General features: G+C 47.4%; 1 protein-coding gene across 1 annotated transcript in view; it reads right to left on the reverse strand.

The window, feature by feature from the left end:
* KCNN3 (potassium calcium-activated channel subfamily N member 3) overlaps positions 1-18,174 on the reverse strand; it is a 97,696-nt gene that overhangs the window by 68,841 nt on the left and 10,681 nt on the right. The window contains exon 2 of the mRNA XM_081840982.1: positions 8,572-8,667. Within this exon, the coding sequence (XP_081697108.1) occupies positions 8,572-8,667 (96 nt within the window). The remainder of the gene's footprint in view (positions 1-8,571; positions 8,668-18,174) is intronic.

Consider the following 18,174-nt stretch of genomic DNA (forward strand, 5'->3'; position numbering starts at 1 on the left):
GGCCATCTGTGCAATAGCGTGCAAGCCATCCCAGCTTCAGGCTGGATCATAGGCTCCTGGCCACACCAGGCTCTGCTAGATGCAGCTGCGTCGTACACCCTCTGAACCACTCACAGAATCGTAGAGTTGGAAGGGGCCACCAGGGTCATCTAGTCCAACCCCAGGCCATGCAGGAATCTTTTTTGCCCAACATCAGGCTCAAACCCCTGACCCTGAGATTAAGAGTCCCATGCTCTTACCGACTGAGCTGTTCCAGGGATTTAAAGTCTCCTACACAACTTCAAGGAAAACTGACATAACTTGAAAGTAATCAGGGGACAAGCAATATATACCATATTTTTCCGTCTATAAGACGCCCCCATGTATAAGACGCACCCTATTTTGGGGGTCTCAGATTTAAGAAAATGGGGAGAGATGGCCCAGAGTATAAGACGCCCCCTAATTTTTTTACATTGGGGGGGGGAACCTAGTCTTATACACAGAAAAATATGGTATACAGTGGTACCTTGGGTTACATACGCTTCAGGTTACAGATGCTTCAGGTTACAGACTCTGCTAACCCAGAAATATAACCTTGGGTTAAGAACTTTGCTTCAGGATGAGAACAGAAATCAGGCTCCGGCGGCGCGGCAGCAGCAGGAGGCCCCATTAGCTAAAGTGGTGCTTCAGGTTAAGAACAGTTTCAGGTTAAGAACAGACCTTCAGAACGAATTAAGTTCTTAACCCGAGGTACCACTGTATATTACTTTGCTGGACAGTGTTAGGATTTTTATCACTTTTATTAACGATAAAGCTAAAGATTTATCTCCTTCACATTATATGAGAGTTTGGGTGCCTTGTAGGAAACTGCTCTTTTGACAGATTTTATGTATTTTGGTACGTGTTATTCCAAAACTGCTGTTTCTTATACCTCGCCACCCACACCTAGAGCACAGCTGACTTCCCATCCCTGCAGGTAAATCGCCCACGGGGGACCATCAAAGGAACATGGTTTTATGAGTTGCCCTGACAGCTCATTCAATAATCAAGGCAGCCCCATTCGCAGCAGTGCTAAACAAAGCTGTCCCCATGCTACGATTGCATGACACACCCTTTTGAGCATGAGGGCCACATTTCCTCCTGGGCAGCCTTCTGGGGGCCGAGAGGCATATGACAGTGGTGGGTGGGGCCAGAGGCACAAAAGTGGGCGGAGCAACTAATGCACGGAGAGACCTGAGGGTCAGACAAGGAGGTCTCAAGGGCTGTATTTGGCCCCAGGGTGGAGCCTCCCCACCCCTGATTTCCAGATCCTTTAAGCTGAGGGGACGGGGGACTGCCCCACTGAGACTTTCTGTACACAGATCTATGGTATATACGTACAGTGGTACCTTGGTTCTCAAACTTAATCCATTCTGGAAGTCTGTTCCACACCAAAGCTTTCCAAAACCAAGGCGCACTTTCACATAGAAAGTAATGCAAAATGGATTAATCCGATCCAGACTTTAAAAACAACCCCTAAAACAGAAATTTAGCATGAATTTTATACCTCTATTGCTGTTCTAGGGACGCGGGTGGCGCTGTGGGTAAAACCTCAGCGCCTAGGACTTGCCGATCGCATGGTCAGCGGTTCGAATCCCCGCAGCGGGGTGCGCTCCCGTCGTTCGGTCCCAGCGCCTGCCAACCTAGCAGTTCGAAAGCACCTCCGGGTGCAAGTAGATAAATAGGGACCGCTTACCAGCGGGAAGATAAACGGCGTTCCGTGTGGCTCGCCGGATGCAGCTTGTCACGCTGGCCACGTGTCTGCGGACAGCGCTGACTCCCGGCCTATAGAGTGAGATGAGCGCACAACCCTAGAGTCTGTCAAGACTGGCCCATACGGGCAGGGGTATCTTTACCTTTTATTGCTGTTCTGTTAATAGTTCTCTTGGCTTTGCAGCTTTTATCCATTTCTTCACTCGCACAATCAATCAATCAGTAGCTGAACTGGGTTCTACACAGTCACAAAAACCAATTAACCGAAAACCGCAAAAACAAAAGCACCAAATATAAGCTCCAAATATCTAATCGGAAACGGGGGACTCAAATCAGAAATGGAACACTCAAACAGGAAGAGGAACACTCTAATCGGAAGCGGAATACTAAAAACAGGGCAGGTTCAGCTTCCGAAAAAAAGTTCGCAAACCGGAACTGTCACTTCCGGGTTTGCTGCGTTCAGGTTCCAAGTTGTTCGAGAACTAAGCTGTTCGGAAACCAAGGTACCACTGTAGAGAGAGAGAGAAAGACCACCCTAAGTGTCAGAAGCGAGCCAACAATAAACCCCATGGAGTAAGTGAAGACAACTCTTTATTAGAAGAAACAAGGTCTGCTCAGGAGGACCAGGCCTAATGAGCACAGCAATTCTTCTCAGTAGATGCAGTTGTGGAGGCTGAAGATCCACTCCCCCCTTCCCACAGCTGCCTCAATCTACTCCTTCCCCGGTCCTTCACAAGCAATCTGAGACTATGCCGGCACACCTGCCTTTGCTCCTCCCACTTCATACTGCCCCTGGTCCTGGGAGACGGGGTGAAAAACCCATGTTTCTTCACCAGCCGGACTCATATGTGCCTCTTGGCCTCTCTCCTGCTACTGCTTCTGTTTCTGTTTCTGGCCTCCTCTCTGCCACAGATTCTCCCTGCTCACTAAACCCTGTTACCTCTTCAGCTTCAGGCAACACCTCCTCCCTGTCTTCTCCCTCTGACCACCTATCGTTGTCCCTGTTATGTACTGAAGTTCTCACCCTGGGCCAGCAGGGGGATACTGTAGATAGTTATGCAAATGAAGGATCAAAAGTGACGTTCAGTGATTGGATAGTTTGTATGCAAATGAAGGATCGAAAGTGACGTTCAGTGATTGGATAGTTTGTATGCAAATGAAGGATCGAAAGTGACGTTCAGTGATTGGATAGTTTAAGAAAGTTGCTACAGTTACGTTGTACTGGAGCTCTATATAAGCAGGCTGACTGAGCTCCTCAGTTCAGTTATGTTCTGGCCTGTGAATAAACAAGAGCTGTTTGAAGAATCGCTGTGTCGTCTGATATGTTCGCCCACAACTTAACAGTCCCACCACCCATCCCCAAGCTCTAAGTCTTCTTCCTTTGGGGGTTCCCCAGCTGGAGCATCCCACCTCTCCTCTGCATCCAGCCAGTCCATAACGTTGAGGGTTAACTCTGCACTCCCACCCCTACAGCCTTCCACTTCTCCATTAGGTCTTAGGACCGCTGACAGCTGCCTAACAACGGACAAATGTGTCCCCAATTCCCCCCCACCGACAAGGGAGCCGACTCGCTCCAAATTGATACGGATAGCACACTCCCAAACAGAACATGTCCATCCGTTAACAGGCGTCAGACTAGCCCCGAGGGAGAGCTGGTGGCGGCACTGAAACAGGAGAGGCAGCCAGCATGCCCTTATTGGAAAAACAGGTTTAGAAGGGCACAAGAGCAACTGGTATTCATTCAGAATCATTGCTGCCTCCGGCCATGCAAGCAGAACACAGCCACTGTCATGGTTGGAAGCAGAGGAATGCTGGGAGGAATGAGCCGGGAAACCGCCAACGAGAGAACCCAGCGCCATCCCAATACATCTTGGCACCTGAGGCAGACTCCAAAATGGCACCAGGAAAGAAGGGGGCAAGGGAAGATCTACATCTACGAGGAGGAGGAGAAAGATAAGCATCAGGATCTGTTGTCCCTATGGATCCTGTCTCCAGTTGCCTCCCTCTGCCTTATGGGTGGGCTGGTCCCAGATTATGGAAGGCTGAAATCCCAGATCTTAGAGATGTTTAGGGAAACTTTTAATGTTTGATGCATTACTGTATTTTAATATTTTGTTGGAAGCCGCCCAGAGTGGCTGGGGAAGCCCAGCCAGATGGGCGGGGTATAGATATTATTGTTGTTGTTGTTGTTGTTGTTGTTGTTATTATTTGATGGTTCTGGAGACCCCATAATTGCAAAATGCAGGCTTTATACCAGATGAGTAACTCCACATCTGGAAATATCCAATTTCTTTCTTTATTTCTTAAAAGGACCTCAAGATAGGTGTTTTAAAAATACATGGGCCGAAAGTTGAAATTTCAGAAGCGAGAGCCCCGAGAGAAGTAAAATAATGTATGCCAATGGGCACATGCAAATTTGGATCTATTTATTTATCAAGGGAGCTTTTACTAGATATACAAATTTGGGTTGGGTGGGTGTGCTTAATTTATTTAAAACGTTATATGCTACCTTTCCCAGATTCGTTGGCTTATGTAAAAATGCATCCTAAAAATAAAACAATCAGCGAGACAAGCGCACAGAAAACTCAGCAATGACAACAGCAAAAAGGAGTTCAGCGGACAAAATATCATTAACTCCGAGAAGCCCGAAAGACGTAGGCAAGTGTGCAGGCTCATCACAAACAAATCTCTCAAACACAATTTATTTTTAGTGTCTGAAGGGGAGAAACTCAAAATCTGAAGCTTCTCTTGGTATAAAGCAGCAGCATTCTGAGTTGCTACATCTGTTGAATGCCTACCTGCCATGAAGCAGTTGCATAAGTACAGAAACAGCGGGCCACAATTCTGTTGGAGGGCATGATGAGCCCTCCCTCTCCTTCCAGCCTTGGAGCTGTAAGAAAGGCTGTTGCCTTTGGACATCACAACAAACCATGGTTTTATCAAAATGGGAGCAAGCCCAATTTCTACCCTGGGCTCTTACTCTTCCCCACCTCACTGCTGGCCTGACCAGGAAAAACTTCAAGGTTTCTTCTTCCAGTTTTCATTAACTACAGTGTGTCTTGTCACCCGAAGCAAAAAAAAACCCTGTGGTTTGTCTGAAACAAGCCAACTTCAAACCACAGTTTACAAAGTCAGCTTGTTTCAAACAAACCACAGTTAAGATTGCACCCACACCCTAAACTGTGGTTAAACTGTTCAAAAATGGAGGTGAAAAGGGGGTGGGGCATGCACAAGCCCAGCAGAAGCTAGGTTCAACCCCAAAATGACAAACCACAGTTTACCATGACATCATAATGCAGCCAATTTCCCCAGTTGCTTGGGATCCACTTGCAGTTCCATTGCAGGATCAGTCCCCCAAAACTACCTCCCTGGCCGCAAGCCTAGAGCTGGGGAAAGGGATGGGGGGGGTCTGGAGATCACCCCCAACTTTGTACTTGATATCTGGAGGTGCAGGGGCAAAACCTCACCCCTTTTGGAGTGCCTTTTTGGCTAAAGGGTGCTGTATAAATGCTAAAAATCAGGCATAGGCAAACTCGGCCCTCCAGATGTTTTGGACTACAACTCCCATCATCCCTAGCTAACAGGACCAGTGGTCAGGGATGATGGGAATTGTAGTCTCAAAATATCTGGAGGGCCGAGTTTGCCTATGCCTGCAATAAATCAACAAAATAACATTGAAATGAACAGAAATAATTGTGATTCGCAATAGGGGAAGTCTCTGTGAGATGGGGGTTGAGATGGGGAGTGTGACTCCAAAAATGGGAGTTTCCTGCACCCAACAAACACCTAGCCTGGACCCAAAGACCCCCATGAATGCTTCAGACAGAGAATCAGTTCCATCTGGCAGCGGTTCCCGTTTAACAAGCAAGGAAAACACACACAGCTGAAGGAGTAATTCCTTCTCCCATCGCTTTCCTGGCAGGCTGCAGAGCTAATAAAATCTGTGGGGAAGGAGATGATGAGCAATGGGGTCAGGGTGACCCCGGCAAGGGTGGATTTCAGAGGGAACCACTGGGTATACTCGTTTGCGGAGGGGAATGGGGTGGGTTTTCTAAGCCAAGGCCACGCAGAATACAGAAAGAAAGAAAAACAGTGTGAATTGTTCCCCCGCTCCTCTTTCATTGCTTTTAAATATTGGCAGCTGAGGGGGGGGGGGTGTAAAGGAGCCAGAGTCGAGTCGTGGCTGGACTAGGAAAGGGGTAGGGAACGTCCGGCCTACAGATCTTACTAAGCCCAACACGGCTCCTAATTTGGCCTGTGAGACTGTTTTCTGCAAAAAATAAAATAAAAGGCACCGTTCCAAAGGAGCATTGGGAAGGTTCAAGAGAGCTCCTGAATGTTTCTTTCAAAGAGGGGCTCGCTGATCAGTGCTGTCAACAAGCCCATCTGAAACTGTGGCGTCACCTCACTAACAGTGAAGGGCAGGCAAGAAATCTAATAATTAATAATAAAATCCCCTCTTCCACCCAATTATCTCCGTATATACATAAAAGCGTCAGGTATACCACACGCTGAAGTTGGACACTCACTTCCATGTCTCTCGTCCACTTTGGTTTCTGCACCATTTGAGAGGCACTCTGCACATGTTCAGAGGCAAGACCTAATCCACACATGTGGGGTCTAACATTTTTTTTAAAAAAAAGGAGGAGGAGGAGGAGGAGGAGGAGGAGGAGGAGGAGGAGGAAATGCCTCGTGGGAAAGATGAGCCTGGCAATGAAAGGTTGTGGGTTTAGTTTAGTGCCCATACCACCACCCCACCAAAAAAACCGAAATAAACCCCGAGCCTGATTGTGAGCACCCGATTCAAGCCTGCTGGAAGGGGGCAGGAGAACATGCAATCAGCAAAAACAAAAATGCCAGGAAGCCATGTCAATTGCTCTGGTAACCTTGGCAACCCACAGCCAGACAGTGGCAAGGAGGAGGCCTAGTTGTCACCCATTGGGCTGCCCCCCCCCCCAAAAAGGGTGGACTCTCAAGCCATTTGGGTCCATGGAACATTTCCTACTGATCACAAAGCATTTTGGGGAAGGGGAGAAAGGGGAAGCTCCCTCCCGCAACACATTCACACATATATTTTTACTAGAACAGATGCGAAAATCAGCTCTCTAAAGCAGGGGTAGGCAACCTAAGGCCTGGGGGCCGGATGCGGCCCATTCACCTTCTCAATCCGGCCCATGGAATCAGTGAGTTTTTACATGAGTAGAATGTGTGCTTTTCTTTAAAATGCATCCCTGGGTTATTTGTGGGGCATAGGAATTCGTTCATTCCCCCCCCCCAAAAAAAATTATATAGTCCTGCCTACCACATGGTCAGGGACGCAGGTGGCGCTGTGGGTTAAACCACAGAGCCTAGGACTTGCCGATCAGAAGGTCAGCAGTTCGAATCCCCGCGACGGGGTGAGCTCCCGTTGTTCAGTCCTTGCTCCTGCCAACCTAGCAGTTCGAAAGCACGTCAAAGTACAAGTAGATAAATAGGTACCGCTCCGGCGGGAAGGTAAACGGCGTTTCCGTGCGCTGCTCTTGTTCGCCAGAAGCGGCTTAGTCATGCTGGCCACATGACCCAGAAGCTGTATGCCAGCTCCCTCGGCCAGTAAAGCGAGATGAGCGCCGCAACCCCAGGGTCGGCCACGACTGGACCTAACGGTCAGGGGTCCCTTTACCTTTACCTTTGCCACATGGTCTGAGGGACAGTGGACTGGCACACAGCTGAAAAAGGTTGCTGACCCCTGCTTTAAGGAAACCCCAAAATTTGAGGGAGAGACCGGGAGGATGGTGTCAATGGGCTGAGAGGAGGAGCTGCACAGCAATGCCTAAACCCCAAAGACAAACCTAATCCCCTCCCCACACTTATTGTCCGCCCTGAGACCTGTGGGTATAGGGCGGTATATAGATTTAATAAATAATAATTGCCCCTCCAGGCTGGTCCATGTTGGGAGTTGTCAGGCCTCATTCCAGTCCCCCTCCTTCTATGACTTGGGGTTCCTTCAAGCTGCACCCACAAAACTCTTCATTTAAAGCAAGGGTGGGCAGTGGCCCTCCTAATGTTGCTGTCCCCAACTCTCATCCGCCCCAACCAGAATATTCACCAATATGGTCACTATTCACAGAAGACCCCTAGAAGACCCCACTTAGCCACCCTGCAGCTTCAAATCTTTCAGCTGCCGTTCCTCAAAAAGGGATTCCAAGGTGGCGTACAGAAAAGCGAGAATGAATCTCTTCACCGAAGCATAAAGAAGAGATGTTAATAGACTTGTTTGGCATTTCAAAAGTCTATTCGGGGTTTCTAGTCCTTAACAAGAGCTGGCGACAGCACCCATTTGTTCCCTAGCTAGGGAAAGCTCTCTGCGGGTGCCCCGGCCGATGTGATTTTGCTGACTGATTTATGCGACTTTTATCACACCCTACTGTGTGTGTATTTCGTTTTAATATGCCATTCCTTGCGTCCCTTTAGGCTAAAAAACAGTATATAAATAAATAAATACACAAATGTCATCACCAACCCGGAAGCCCTCCAGTTGTTTTTGGACTACAAATCCCACCAGGCACTGCCAGCCAGAGAAGACTGCTGTTCTGCTGAAACCTTTCAGCGGTTCTCAACCTGTGGGTCCCCAGATGTTGTTGAACTACAACTCCCATCATCCCTGAGCTCTGGCCTTGCTAGCTAGGAGTGATGGGAGTTGTAGTTCAACAACATCTGGGGACCCACAGGTTGAGAAAGGCTGCAAGTTTAACTTCAAGCAATTGGTAATACCAAATAATAATAATAATAATAATAATAATAATAATAATAATAATAGAGAAATCAATGTAACATCAACTCGTAGGACCGCAGGGGCATTACCTGAACTTCTCGGGTGTGATAGGCAATGATGAGTCCCAGCAAGATGATGGTGGAAAGGCTTATAAGGCATTTGAGCGCCAGTGAGAACATGGAGCCCTGTCAAACCGAGAAGGAAGGGAGAGGTTAGCAGTAAAGTTCAAAGCAACACACACACACACACACACACAATAACCCTGCAGAGCAGGCCCTTCTCCCTTTCACAGGGGGGTGTGAAGCAGCAGGGTATTTTTAGGGTGATGGATAATAGCAATAATAGCAGGGTTGCAACCTATAGTAGTCCTACTCATGATACATTCACTGAAATCAACATAACTGAGGCAGCTGTCAGCACCATACATATAAAGCAGTACAGTGGTGCCCCGCAAGACAAACGCCCACAAGACGGAAAACCCGCTAGACGAAAGGGTTTTCCGTTTTGAAGGCGCTTTGCAAAACGAATTTCCCTATGGGCTTGCTTCACAAGACGAAAATGTCTTGCAAGTTTTTCCGACTTTTTTCCCCTCCCCCCCTTTTTCTAAGCAGCTAAGCCGCTTATCAGCTGATCCGCTAAGCCGCTAATAGCGCTAATCCGTTAAGCCGTCAATGGGCTTGCTTCGCAAGACGAAAAAACCGCAAGACGAAGAGACTTGCGGAATGGATTCTTTTCGTCTTGCGAGGCACCACTGTATCATACAACTTTAAACATAGAATCATAGAACTGTACAGTTGGAAGAGACCCCATGGATCATATTATTATTATTATTAATACTCCGTCCATCCGGCTGGGTTCTGGGCAGCTCCCAACAGAATATTAAAAACACGACAAAACATCAAACATTAAAAACTTCCCTAAACATAGTTGTTTATTTCCTTGACATCTGATAGGAGGGCGGGCGCCACCACCGAGAAGGCCCTGTAACCTCACTTCTCGCTGTGAGGGAACCAGCAGAAGACCCTCAGAGCTGGACCTCAGTGTCCAGGCTGAATGATGGGGGTGGAGACGCTCCTTCATCCCATCTGGACTATTTATTAACTTTCACCAGAGTCCTAACCACATCTACTCAGAAGGGAGTCCTACTGAATTCAATGGGGTTTACTCCCCGGTAAGTCAGGTGAGGATTGCAGCCTCATTTCTCAGCAACTAAGGACAGCTTGAGCTGGGGAGATGATTTTGAATGATTCTGAAACAGCAGCGGGCGTTTCCCCATCCTCGGGTGCTTTAAGGTCAAATAAAAGTGATCCAGTCGTGTCTCCTTGTCTCCCCCCCCCCACAAAAAAAGAATAAGCCACAAAAAAGTGCAGAGGCATTTCGATTTCTGAACAAGCATTTTGTTCCATCAGTTGTTTCTGCTAGGGGTGCAGTGCCTGCTGTTTCTGGAGGGCAAAATAAAGCTTGGAACGAAAATAATCACCATTTTCATTCATGCCCTCATTTACTGAGCACACATCCCTCACTGATTTTTGTTTTTTAATGGTAATTGCTTCCTCGGTGGCCCCAGTACACTTTCTGTGCACACACACTCATTAGTTGAGGATATTACTTGGGTAATAACTGTGTCCTTTCCATTTCTCCACCGTGCTTGTATTGGCTGTTGTATTCCGTCCTCCCTGCCCTTACTCCCTCCGGCTTCTTTCATTTTACAGAAAAAAGAAATAAAGATTTATTCTTTTTCAGGAGGCAAAAGCAGAATAAGCATCTAGCAGCATTTCGCTGCTGCTGCTGTTCTACTTGCCATGAGATGCATTTATGAGGGCTGCACTCGGCACGTGCTCAGGGGCACCTCGTTTATTTTTATTCATCGAAAAGCAGCTCCCTGTCAAAGGGGAAGAGAGTCGAGAGCCAGGTACAGAAGGGATCTGCTAAGTGGGGGGCCTCATCTGCTCAGAGCAAAACCCTGCAGGGTCCTCATGTTGGCAGTGGGTGTGACTAAGAAAGCGGGGTTCACAATGCACCCCATCCCTCTTTATTGCTTATTCAGCTGTTTCCCAACCCACTGGGCAGTGGTGGGTGTTATGCACTGAAGTTCTCACCCTGGGCCAGCAGGGGGATACTGTAGATTTTCATTCAGGTCCACATATGCAAATAAGGGATTGAAAGTGACGTTCAGTGATTGGATAGTTACAGAAAGTGGTTACTGTTGCATTGTAGTAGAGCTCTATATAAGCAGGCTGGCTGAACCCTTCAGTTCAGTTCTGTTCTGGCCTGTGAATAAACAAGAGCTGTTTGAAGAATCGCTGTGTCGTCTGATATGTTCACCCGCAACTTAACAGTGGGGATCTTAGAAAGAGGGTGGTGAACCTGTGTTATCTCCCTTCCTCCTGCAGAAATTCAACAGGGCTGACAATGGGGAGAGGTGAAACATGCCTGCTGGATTTTTGCAGCTGTTAAAAAGGCACAGGAGCCCCGCAGAGCAAAGGACTGTTGGCAATTTTCTAGGAGAGCTTAAAGCAGAGGCCCTCCAGGCAGCGGTGAACCCAGAGTTATTTCTCAGAACGATTTCCTTCTGATCCTCTCCATTACTGTCCATCGATTTCTCTCTCCCTCGTTGAGGAACAGAGAAGTTAGCCCTCCGTTGGAAAGAGCCCCTTCATTTACCAAAAAAGGCATTAAAGCCTCATTATGCTTAGTATCATCTGCAAGGAGCACACACTCCTGCCCTGACCCTCTCGAGGCTTTAGATATTTCTCATCCCAGCCTAGCGCAAAACCCAATTAGTGTCTCTGGGTGGATCGAAGCGACCTGAAATTAGCCACTTGCAAATCGCTGGGGGAAAGAGCAAATGGCGGCGGTTACCCCACACTCACCTGCCATCCAAAAACTGCTTTCCTCCCAAAATCCACAGGCTGCAATCCAGAACATAGCCAATCCCCACTGAACATAACAGCAGCCTGCTGAATCAGGCCAACAGCCCATCAAGTCTAGCCTGCTGTTCTCACAGTGGCTGGCCAAACACGCCGGGGGGGGGGAGCCCGCAAGCAAGGCCTGAGCCATAGCTGTCAACCGTCCCTTATATAGCGGGAAAGTCCCTTATCCCAGCACCGTGTCTCGCTGCTGTCCCTTAAATTTCCCGGGTTTCAAAGGAAGCAGCTCCTCTCCCTCCCTCCCTCCCTCCCTGCCGGCCAGGGAGGAGGGAGGCTCCAACTGTGTTGCTTGGCTGCGTTGCTCACCCAATAAGGAGCCTAAGAATGACTGGGGGATGGAGCTTGTATGCCTTGTGCTGATCAAATCGGCTGCGTTGCCTGGAGACTCGCCTTTGCTCAGCGCTTCCCAGCGGAGAGGTGACAGTGGTTTTCCTTGCTGCATCCCCTTTGCTGGGTTGCTGCGCTGTGGGAACGACCGCTTGAGGCTTCGTGTGGCTGCTGGCTGGGCTTTCTGCCTTTGGCTCGGAGGGGCTCAGAAGTTGAACATACCTGTGCTGGGGAAATCCCTTATTTTGGCTGCTGATCCCTTATTTTCGAGGTTGCTGGTCTCTTATTTTCAAATCTGTAAGTTGACAGCTATGGCCTGAGGGCACCAGCAACTCCCCCCACCTGCTATTCCCAGACACTTGTATTCAGGTGCACATTAGCGCTTCCAACAGTGGAGGCAGAACACAGCCGTGCCCACCATGATTTCGTCCAATCCTCTTTTAAAGCCATCCAAGTTGGTGGCCTTCACTCATCTCAGAGCCAATTCCAAGTAGTTCCTTTCACCTGCCCTGAACCTTCCTGAAACTCCCCTATCCACACCTCCAACCTTTCTCCTTTTCTCTAATCCATGGGTAGGCAAACTAAGGCCCGGGTGCCGGATCTGGCCCAGTCGCCGTCTAAATCTGGCCCGTGGATGGTCCGGGAATCAGCATGTTTTTACGTGAGTAGAATGTGTCCTTTTATTTAAAATGCATCTCTGGGTTATTTGTGGGGCACATGAATTTGTTCTTCTTTTTTCAAAATACAGTGGTACCTCAGGTTACATATGCTTCAGGTTACATACACTTCAGGTTACAGACTCCGCTAACCCAGAAATAGTACCTCAGGTTAAGAACTTTGTTTCAGGATGAGAACAGAAATCGTGCTCCAGCAGCGTGGCGGCAGCAGGAGGCCCCATTAGCTAAAGTGGTGCTTCAGGTTAAGAACGGACCTCCAGAATGAATTAAGTACTTAACCCAAGGTACCACTGTATAGTCTGGCCCCCCACAAAGTCTGAGGGACAGTGGACAGGGCCCCTGCTGAAAAAGTTTGCTGACCCCTGCTCTAATCCATAAAGCCTGCCAGTGTTAGGAACTCAGATATGTAAGCTAGGCGCCAAAATGGCTCCTTAAAACCAAGGCTGCGGTCGCCAAAACATAACATCTAGTTGCCATTTTGGGGCAAAACGGCTCTAAAGCCTTATTTTTCAGATGAATGACTGACTGTGATTGATTCTCAGCTAAGCATCTGGCTAGTTCAGATGTCAGCCCTGAGCTAGGTTAAGAGCTTTGAGAACTAAAAGAAGAAAAGTCGTTTGATCCTGGGACAGTCCACATGTATATTGGCCTATTCCAACCCCTTTTTCTTAATGGTGACTGCTCACGCTCAGGCTGCACAGAAAAAGCATTTTGTTTCCAGAAATTCATTCTGATTGTGCAGATAAAATATAACTGATAGAATTCTACATGATCAGGAGTGTTAATATGTGAGAACAGTCCAGATCCAATGATCCCTAGGCATGCACCTCAAAATGGCAGAGATGCCAGGCGCCCAGGCATCTTCACTTGGTCGCAAGTGGTCAAAAGCCAAGTGCAAAATGCGCCCGGCGCCTGGCTAGTTTCGAACACTGAAAGCCCCGATGTTGCTCCATCCCCTTGTTAAACAGGGGTGTCATACACGTAGCTACACTGGATCGCAAGGTCTGAGGAAAAATCCTCCTGCCAGAGAAATCAGGGAAAGGTTTCATTATTTTATTATGTTAGCCTGGAATAGATTTGGACTCACTGGCAGAGAACGGGCAAGGAAGAAGCACAGAAATTGGGATGGAGCTCTTAATAGTTAATCTCTCTTAATAGTTTGGCCTTGCTGCGTTATGTATTTGAAGATGACAGAGACGAGAGAGAGACCGGAAATTTTTTGATACTCTCTTTGTTAAACGCTACCTGGATCAAATCAACTAAACATGAGCAATTAGACCATTGGCCATAGGAGCTGGGAGTCTAGCCACATCCATTCAACTCAAGCCAAGGGCCTTACTCATGAAGCGAGATTCGCGGATGGGCTGAGATTCGAACTGGTGTCTCCCAAATCCTACCCCAGTGCTCTAACCATGTGGCATAGTGGTTCAGGAGTGTCAGTCTAGGGTGGAAAAGGGATGCAGTCAAATCCACACTCAGCCACAAAGCTCACAAGGTCAGCTTGGGCTGGTCGCCATAACTTGGGCCTACCTCACAAGGCTGTTGGGGAGAACTAGTCTCTCCTCTTGCCATTATTCCACACCTTGGGTCTGAGGATGTGAGGGAAACATCCTGAGACCCCCTCCCCGTTTTTCTTTTATGTCTAGTTTCAGACCTTTCACTCAAGCAAGAGGAAGATAACAACCCCATGAAAATACAACTACTTGCATGTAACTAGGGGGGGTTGGGGGTTTTTTTTGCATGAAATCTATTTTCACCTGGGATACTTTAAATGTTGATGGACTACAATTCCCATAATTTCCTGGACATTGGCCACACTGACTGGGGCCCCAAGGGTCCTAAGGATTCTAAGGCAATAAAATACAGTGGTACCTCGGGTTACATACACTTCAGGTTACATACGCTTCAGGTTACACACTCCACTAAGCCAGAAATAGCGCTTCAGGTTAAGAACTTTGCTTCAGGATAAGAACAGAAATCGGGCTCCGGCAGCGCGGCGGCAGCAGGAGGCCCCATTAGCTAAAGTGGTGCTTCAGGTTAAGAACAGTTTCAGGTTAAGTACGGACCTCCGGAACGAATTAAGTACTTAACCCGAGGTACCACTGTAGCCATAATCTCTCAGCCTATCCAACCTTCTAGGGTTGTTGTGAGTTTAAAATGGAGAGGGAGAGAGAACCATGTATGCCACCTGGAGGTCCCTGTAGGAAAGTGGCATAGAAATGTAATAACAGGCAGTGTGGTGCAGTGGTTAGGTGTCAAACGACGACCTGGGAGACCAGGGTTCAAATCCCCACTCGGCCATGAAGCTCATTGGGGTCAGGGCCTCTTGGACTATCCTACCTCACAGGGTTGTTGTGGGGATTAACAGAGGAGGGGGAGAGTCATGCAAGCCACCTTGAGCTCTGTACAGGAAAAGGTGGGATATGCATGCAATAAATAAACAGCTTGAAGCCGCTCCTCTGCATTCAGCCCCCCTCCAAAAATAAAAACTCTGTTCCTCCCGCCCCACAAAATAAAAAGGCATACCCCAGTTGGGAGACCATGGGGGTTCGAAGCAGAGCAGCGAGAGGGAGGAACTGGCAAAGGTTTCGGCGCAAATTGTTGCCCATTTCAAAGTAGAAGACGACTGCAACATGCAGATTTCTAAGGATAAAGGCAGGCTGATTGGCATCCCTGCAGGGGCACTGCTGGCAAGGCGCCACCCGAGCCCAGCCCTGGTGGAAGGGAATTCTCTGCCCGCCTCTGCTCACAGCTGTTAGTTCCCCTCTTCCCCAGCCGCCCACGCAAAGGGTGCCCCTTGCCAACTCAGCTCCAATTTCCTCAACACAATAGGATTGGCCGGGGAAGGGCAGGGGGAAGGAACTGGGGCTTTTGGGGTGGGGTGGGGAGAGGCGCGGTTGCGGAGCATTATTTATAGCTCCCAGGAATCTCCAGCTCCACCGCAAAAAGCGGGAAGCAAGGGGAGCGGCGTGCCACCCTCTCCTTTGAGCCAAACGGCATGGAATCAAGAGCAGAAACTGCCAAGCTGTCCCCTCAACTGTGGACGCTGCCCCCCCACCTCCTCTGCCCTGCTCTGGCTGGCAGTGGGTAATGACAGAAAGAGATTGGTCCCATCTGCAGTCTGCATGTGAACCAGCATCATACCACTTTGAACAGTCATGGCTTCCCCTGCAAAGGATTCTGGGAGACGACATTTGTTAAGGGTGGTTAGAAGACCCCACCTTCCCCTCACGGAGCTATAATTCCCAGAGGAGGAGGGACTGTTCCTTAAACCGCTCTGGGAACTGTAGCACTGCAAGGGGAAGGAGAGGAGGTCTCCTAACTCTCAGCACCCTTAACAAACTACAGTTCCCATAATTCTTTGGGGGAAACCATGACTGGTTACAGCACTCAGTGCTTTAAATGGATGGTGTATGTGACCATTATTACCACCACAGCTGTTTGGCCGGGTCCTGTACAGTGGTACCTCGGGTTAAGTACTTAATTCATTCCAGAGGTCTGTTCTTAACCTGAAACTGTTCTTAACCTGCAGCACCTCTTTAGCTAATGGGGCCTCCTGCTGCCGCCGCGCCGCCGGAGCCCAATTTCTGTTCTCATCCTGAAGCAAAGTTCTTAACCTGAAGCACTATTTCTGGGTTAGCGGAGTCTGTAACCTGAAGCGTATGTAACCTGAAGCGTATGTAACCTGAGGTATCACTGTACTTGAAATTGCCTCTGTTAAGCCATATTCACACCCTTGTTTAAAGCACTATGGCAGTCATAAGCAAACCTGGCCCTCCAGATGTTTTGGAACTACTACTCCCATCATCCCTATCTAACAGGACCAGTGGTCAGGGATGATTGAAGTTGTGTTTTTTTTTTTAAATGATATTTATCAGAAGTTTCAAAAATTACAAAAAAAAGCAAAAGAGAGAACAACAAAACATTCACAAAACATACATAACAGTACATCAAAAAAGAAAAAACACACATAAAAACCAATACACCAATAACAATAAAAAACACACACACATCCAATATTCCATATCTCCATCCTTCATTTACTTGTTTCATCGACCTCCTCACACCTCCCTTTTTGTATTCTAGTTTAGTTATTTGTTTCAGCAAATTCTTTCCATCTTTCTCAATTTTTTTTGAGTAATTTGTCTTAACAGTCTAACCTATTAGTTAACTCAGCAAATCCTTTCCATCTTTCACTATATTCTGTCATTCAATTTACCTTAATTTATTTTAACCTTATCTTTCTGTAAAATACCTTAAAGCTTAAAACTTAATATTTATTTGTACATAATTCCTTATATCATTTCTACTAAAGCCAAATATTTCTGGATCAGAGAAATATATTTCTGGATCAGAGGAATTCTGATCAGAAATATATTTCTGGATCAAAGGAATTCCGCCATTGCCGATGGCGCTAACCTGGAGTTGTAGTCCCAAACATAGCTGTCAACGTTTTCCTTTTTTTTAAAGGGAAATTCCCTTATTCCGAATAGGATTCCTCGCAAGAAAAGGGAAAAGTTGACAGCTATGGTCCCAAAACATCTGGAGGGCCGAGTTTGCCTATGCCTGCACTATGGTATCACAGTCATGGCTTCCCCCCAAAGGATTCTGGGAAGTGTTGTTCGTTAAAGGTGCTGAGAGTTCTTCAGAGGAGGCCTACGTTCCCTTCACAGAACTACAATTCCCACCGTTCCCTGTGAAGAAGGATCGACTGTTAAACCAGTCTGGGAATTGCAGCTCTGTGAGGGGGAATACGAGACCCCGACAACTCTCAGCACCCTGAATACATACGAAGAAATGTGCAGGGACATCCTAAGCGATTTCTGCAAAATGAGAGTGACGGTGGCCACCTTGCATATTTTGTCCTGCTACTGAGGAATGCTGCTCCCTGTTACTATTAGACACCAACAGCATCAGTTTGTGTGTGTAAAAAAAAATCAATATTGTGTAATCGCCACAATCAGGATCAGCAGGAAAAAACTGATTTCCTGTGGTAAGAATACAGTTGCATGGGGTGGCTGTCTCTCTAATTTTGTGTCATGCTGCAGCCATTTTGTGTTAGGCTGTGCCCATTCCCCTAGAAGCAGCTTTTTTGTGACAGGCGCCCTCAGTGCTCTCTCAAAATTCAAAATGTGCCTGTTAACTGAGCTTAACCATTGCACACCACTTCCTTGTTTACTTAGGCCTCCAGTCATCTTCTATTGTTTCACCTGTGGTCAAATCTGTAAGACTGTAAGCTCATAGGGGCAGGGCCCTGTCCTCTTGGACTCTGTATAGCACTAGTCACACCCAAAATAACAATAATGTGTTCTTATTTTTGTTACAATTCCCAGAGTTCCCTGGGAAGAAGAATCGATTGTTAAACCACTCTGGGAACTGTAGTTCTGAGAGGGGAATAGGGGAGAACCTCCTAACAACTCTCAGCACCCTTGACAAACTACAACTCCCAGAATTCTTTGGGAGAAGCTATGATGTATGTTGTGAATGTGGCCTCGATGACAAGCTGGAACGTGCGCAGAGAAGGGCGACCAAGATGATCTAGGGTCGAAATATGATTATGACTGTGATATGGTTTATAAAATAATGATTTGGGAAACTGCTATATATAATTACTAAGAAATTCAGATGGAAGAGATTTAAGGAAGTCAAATAATATGTTTATGAAGATGGATTCTAATTAATTAAGTGTTAGTGTAGTGAAGATTTGTTGTATTTTATGTTTTATATTCTTTTTTCTCTTTATTTTTTCTGTGTTATT

This window comes from Podarcis erhardii (genome assembly GCF_964252035.2).
Source record: "Podarcis erhardii genome assembly, chromosome: 15".
Classification (NCBI taxonomy): domain Eukaryota; kingdom Metazoa; phylum Chordata; class Lepidosauria; order Squamata; family Lacertidae; genus Podarcis; species Podarcis erhardii.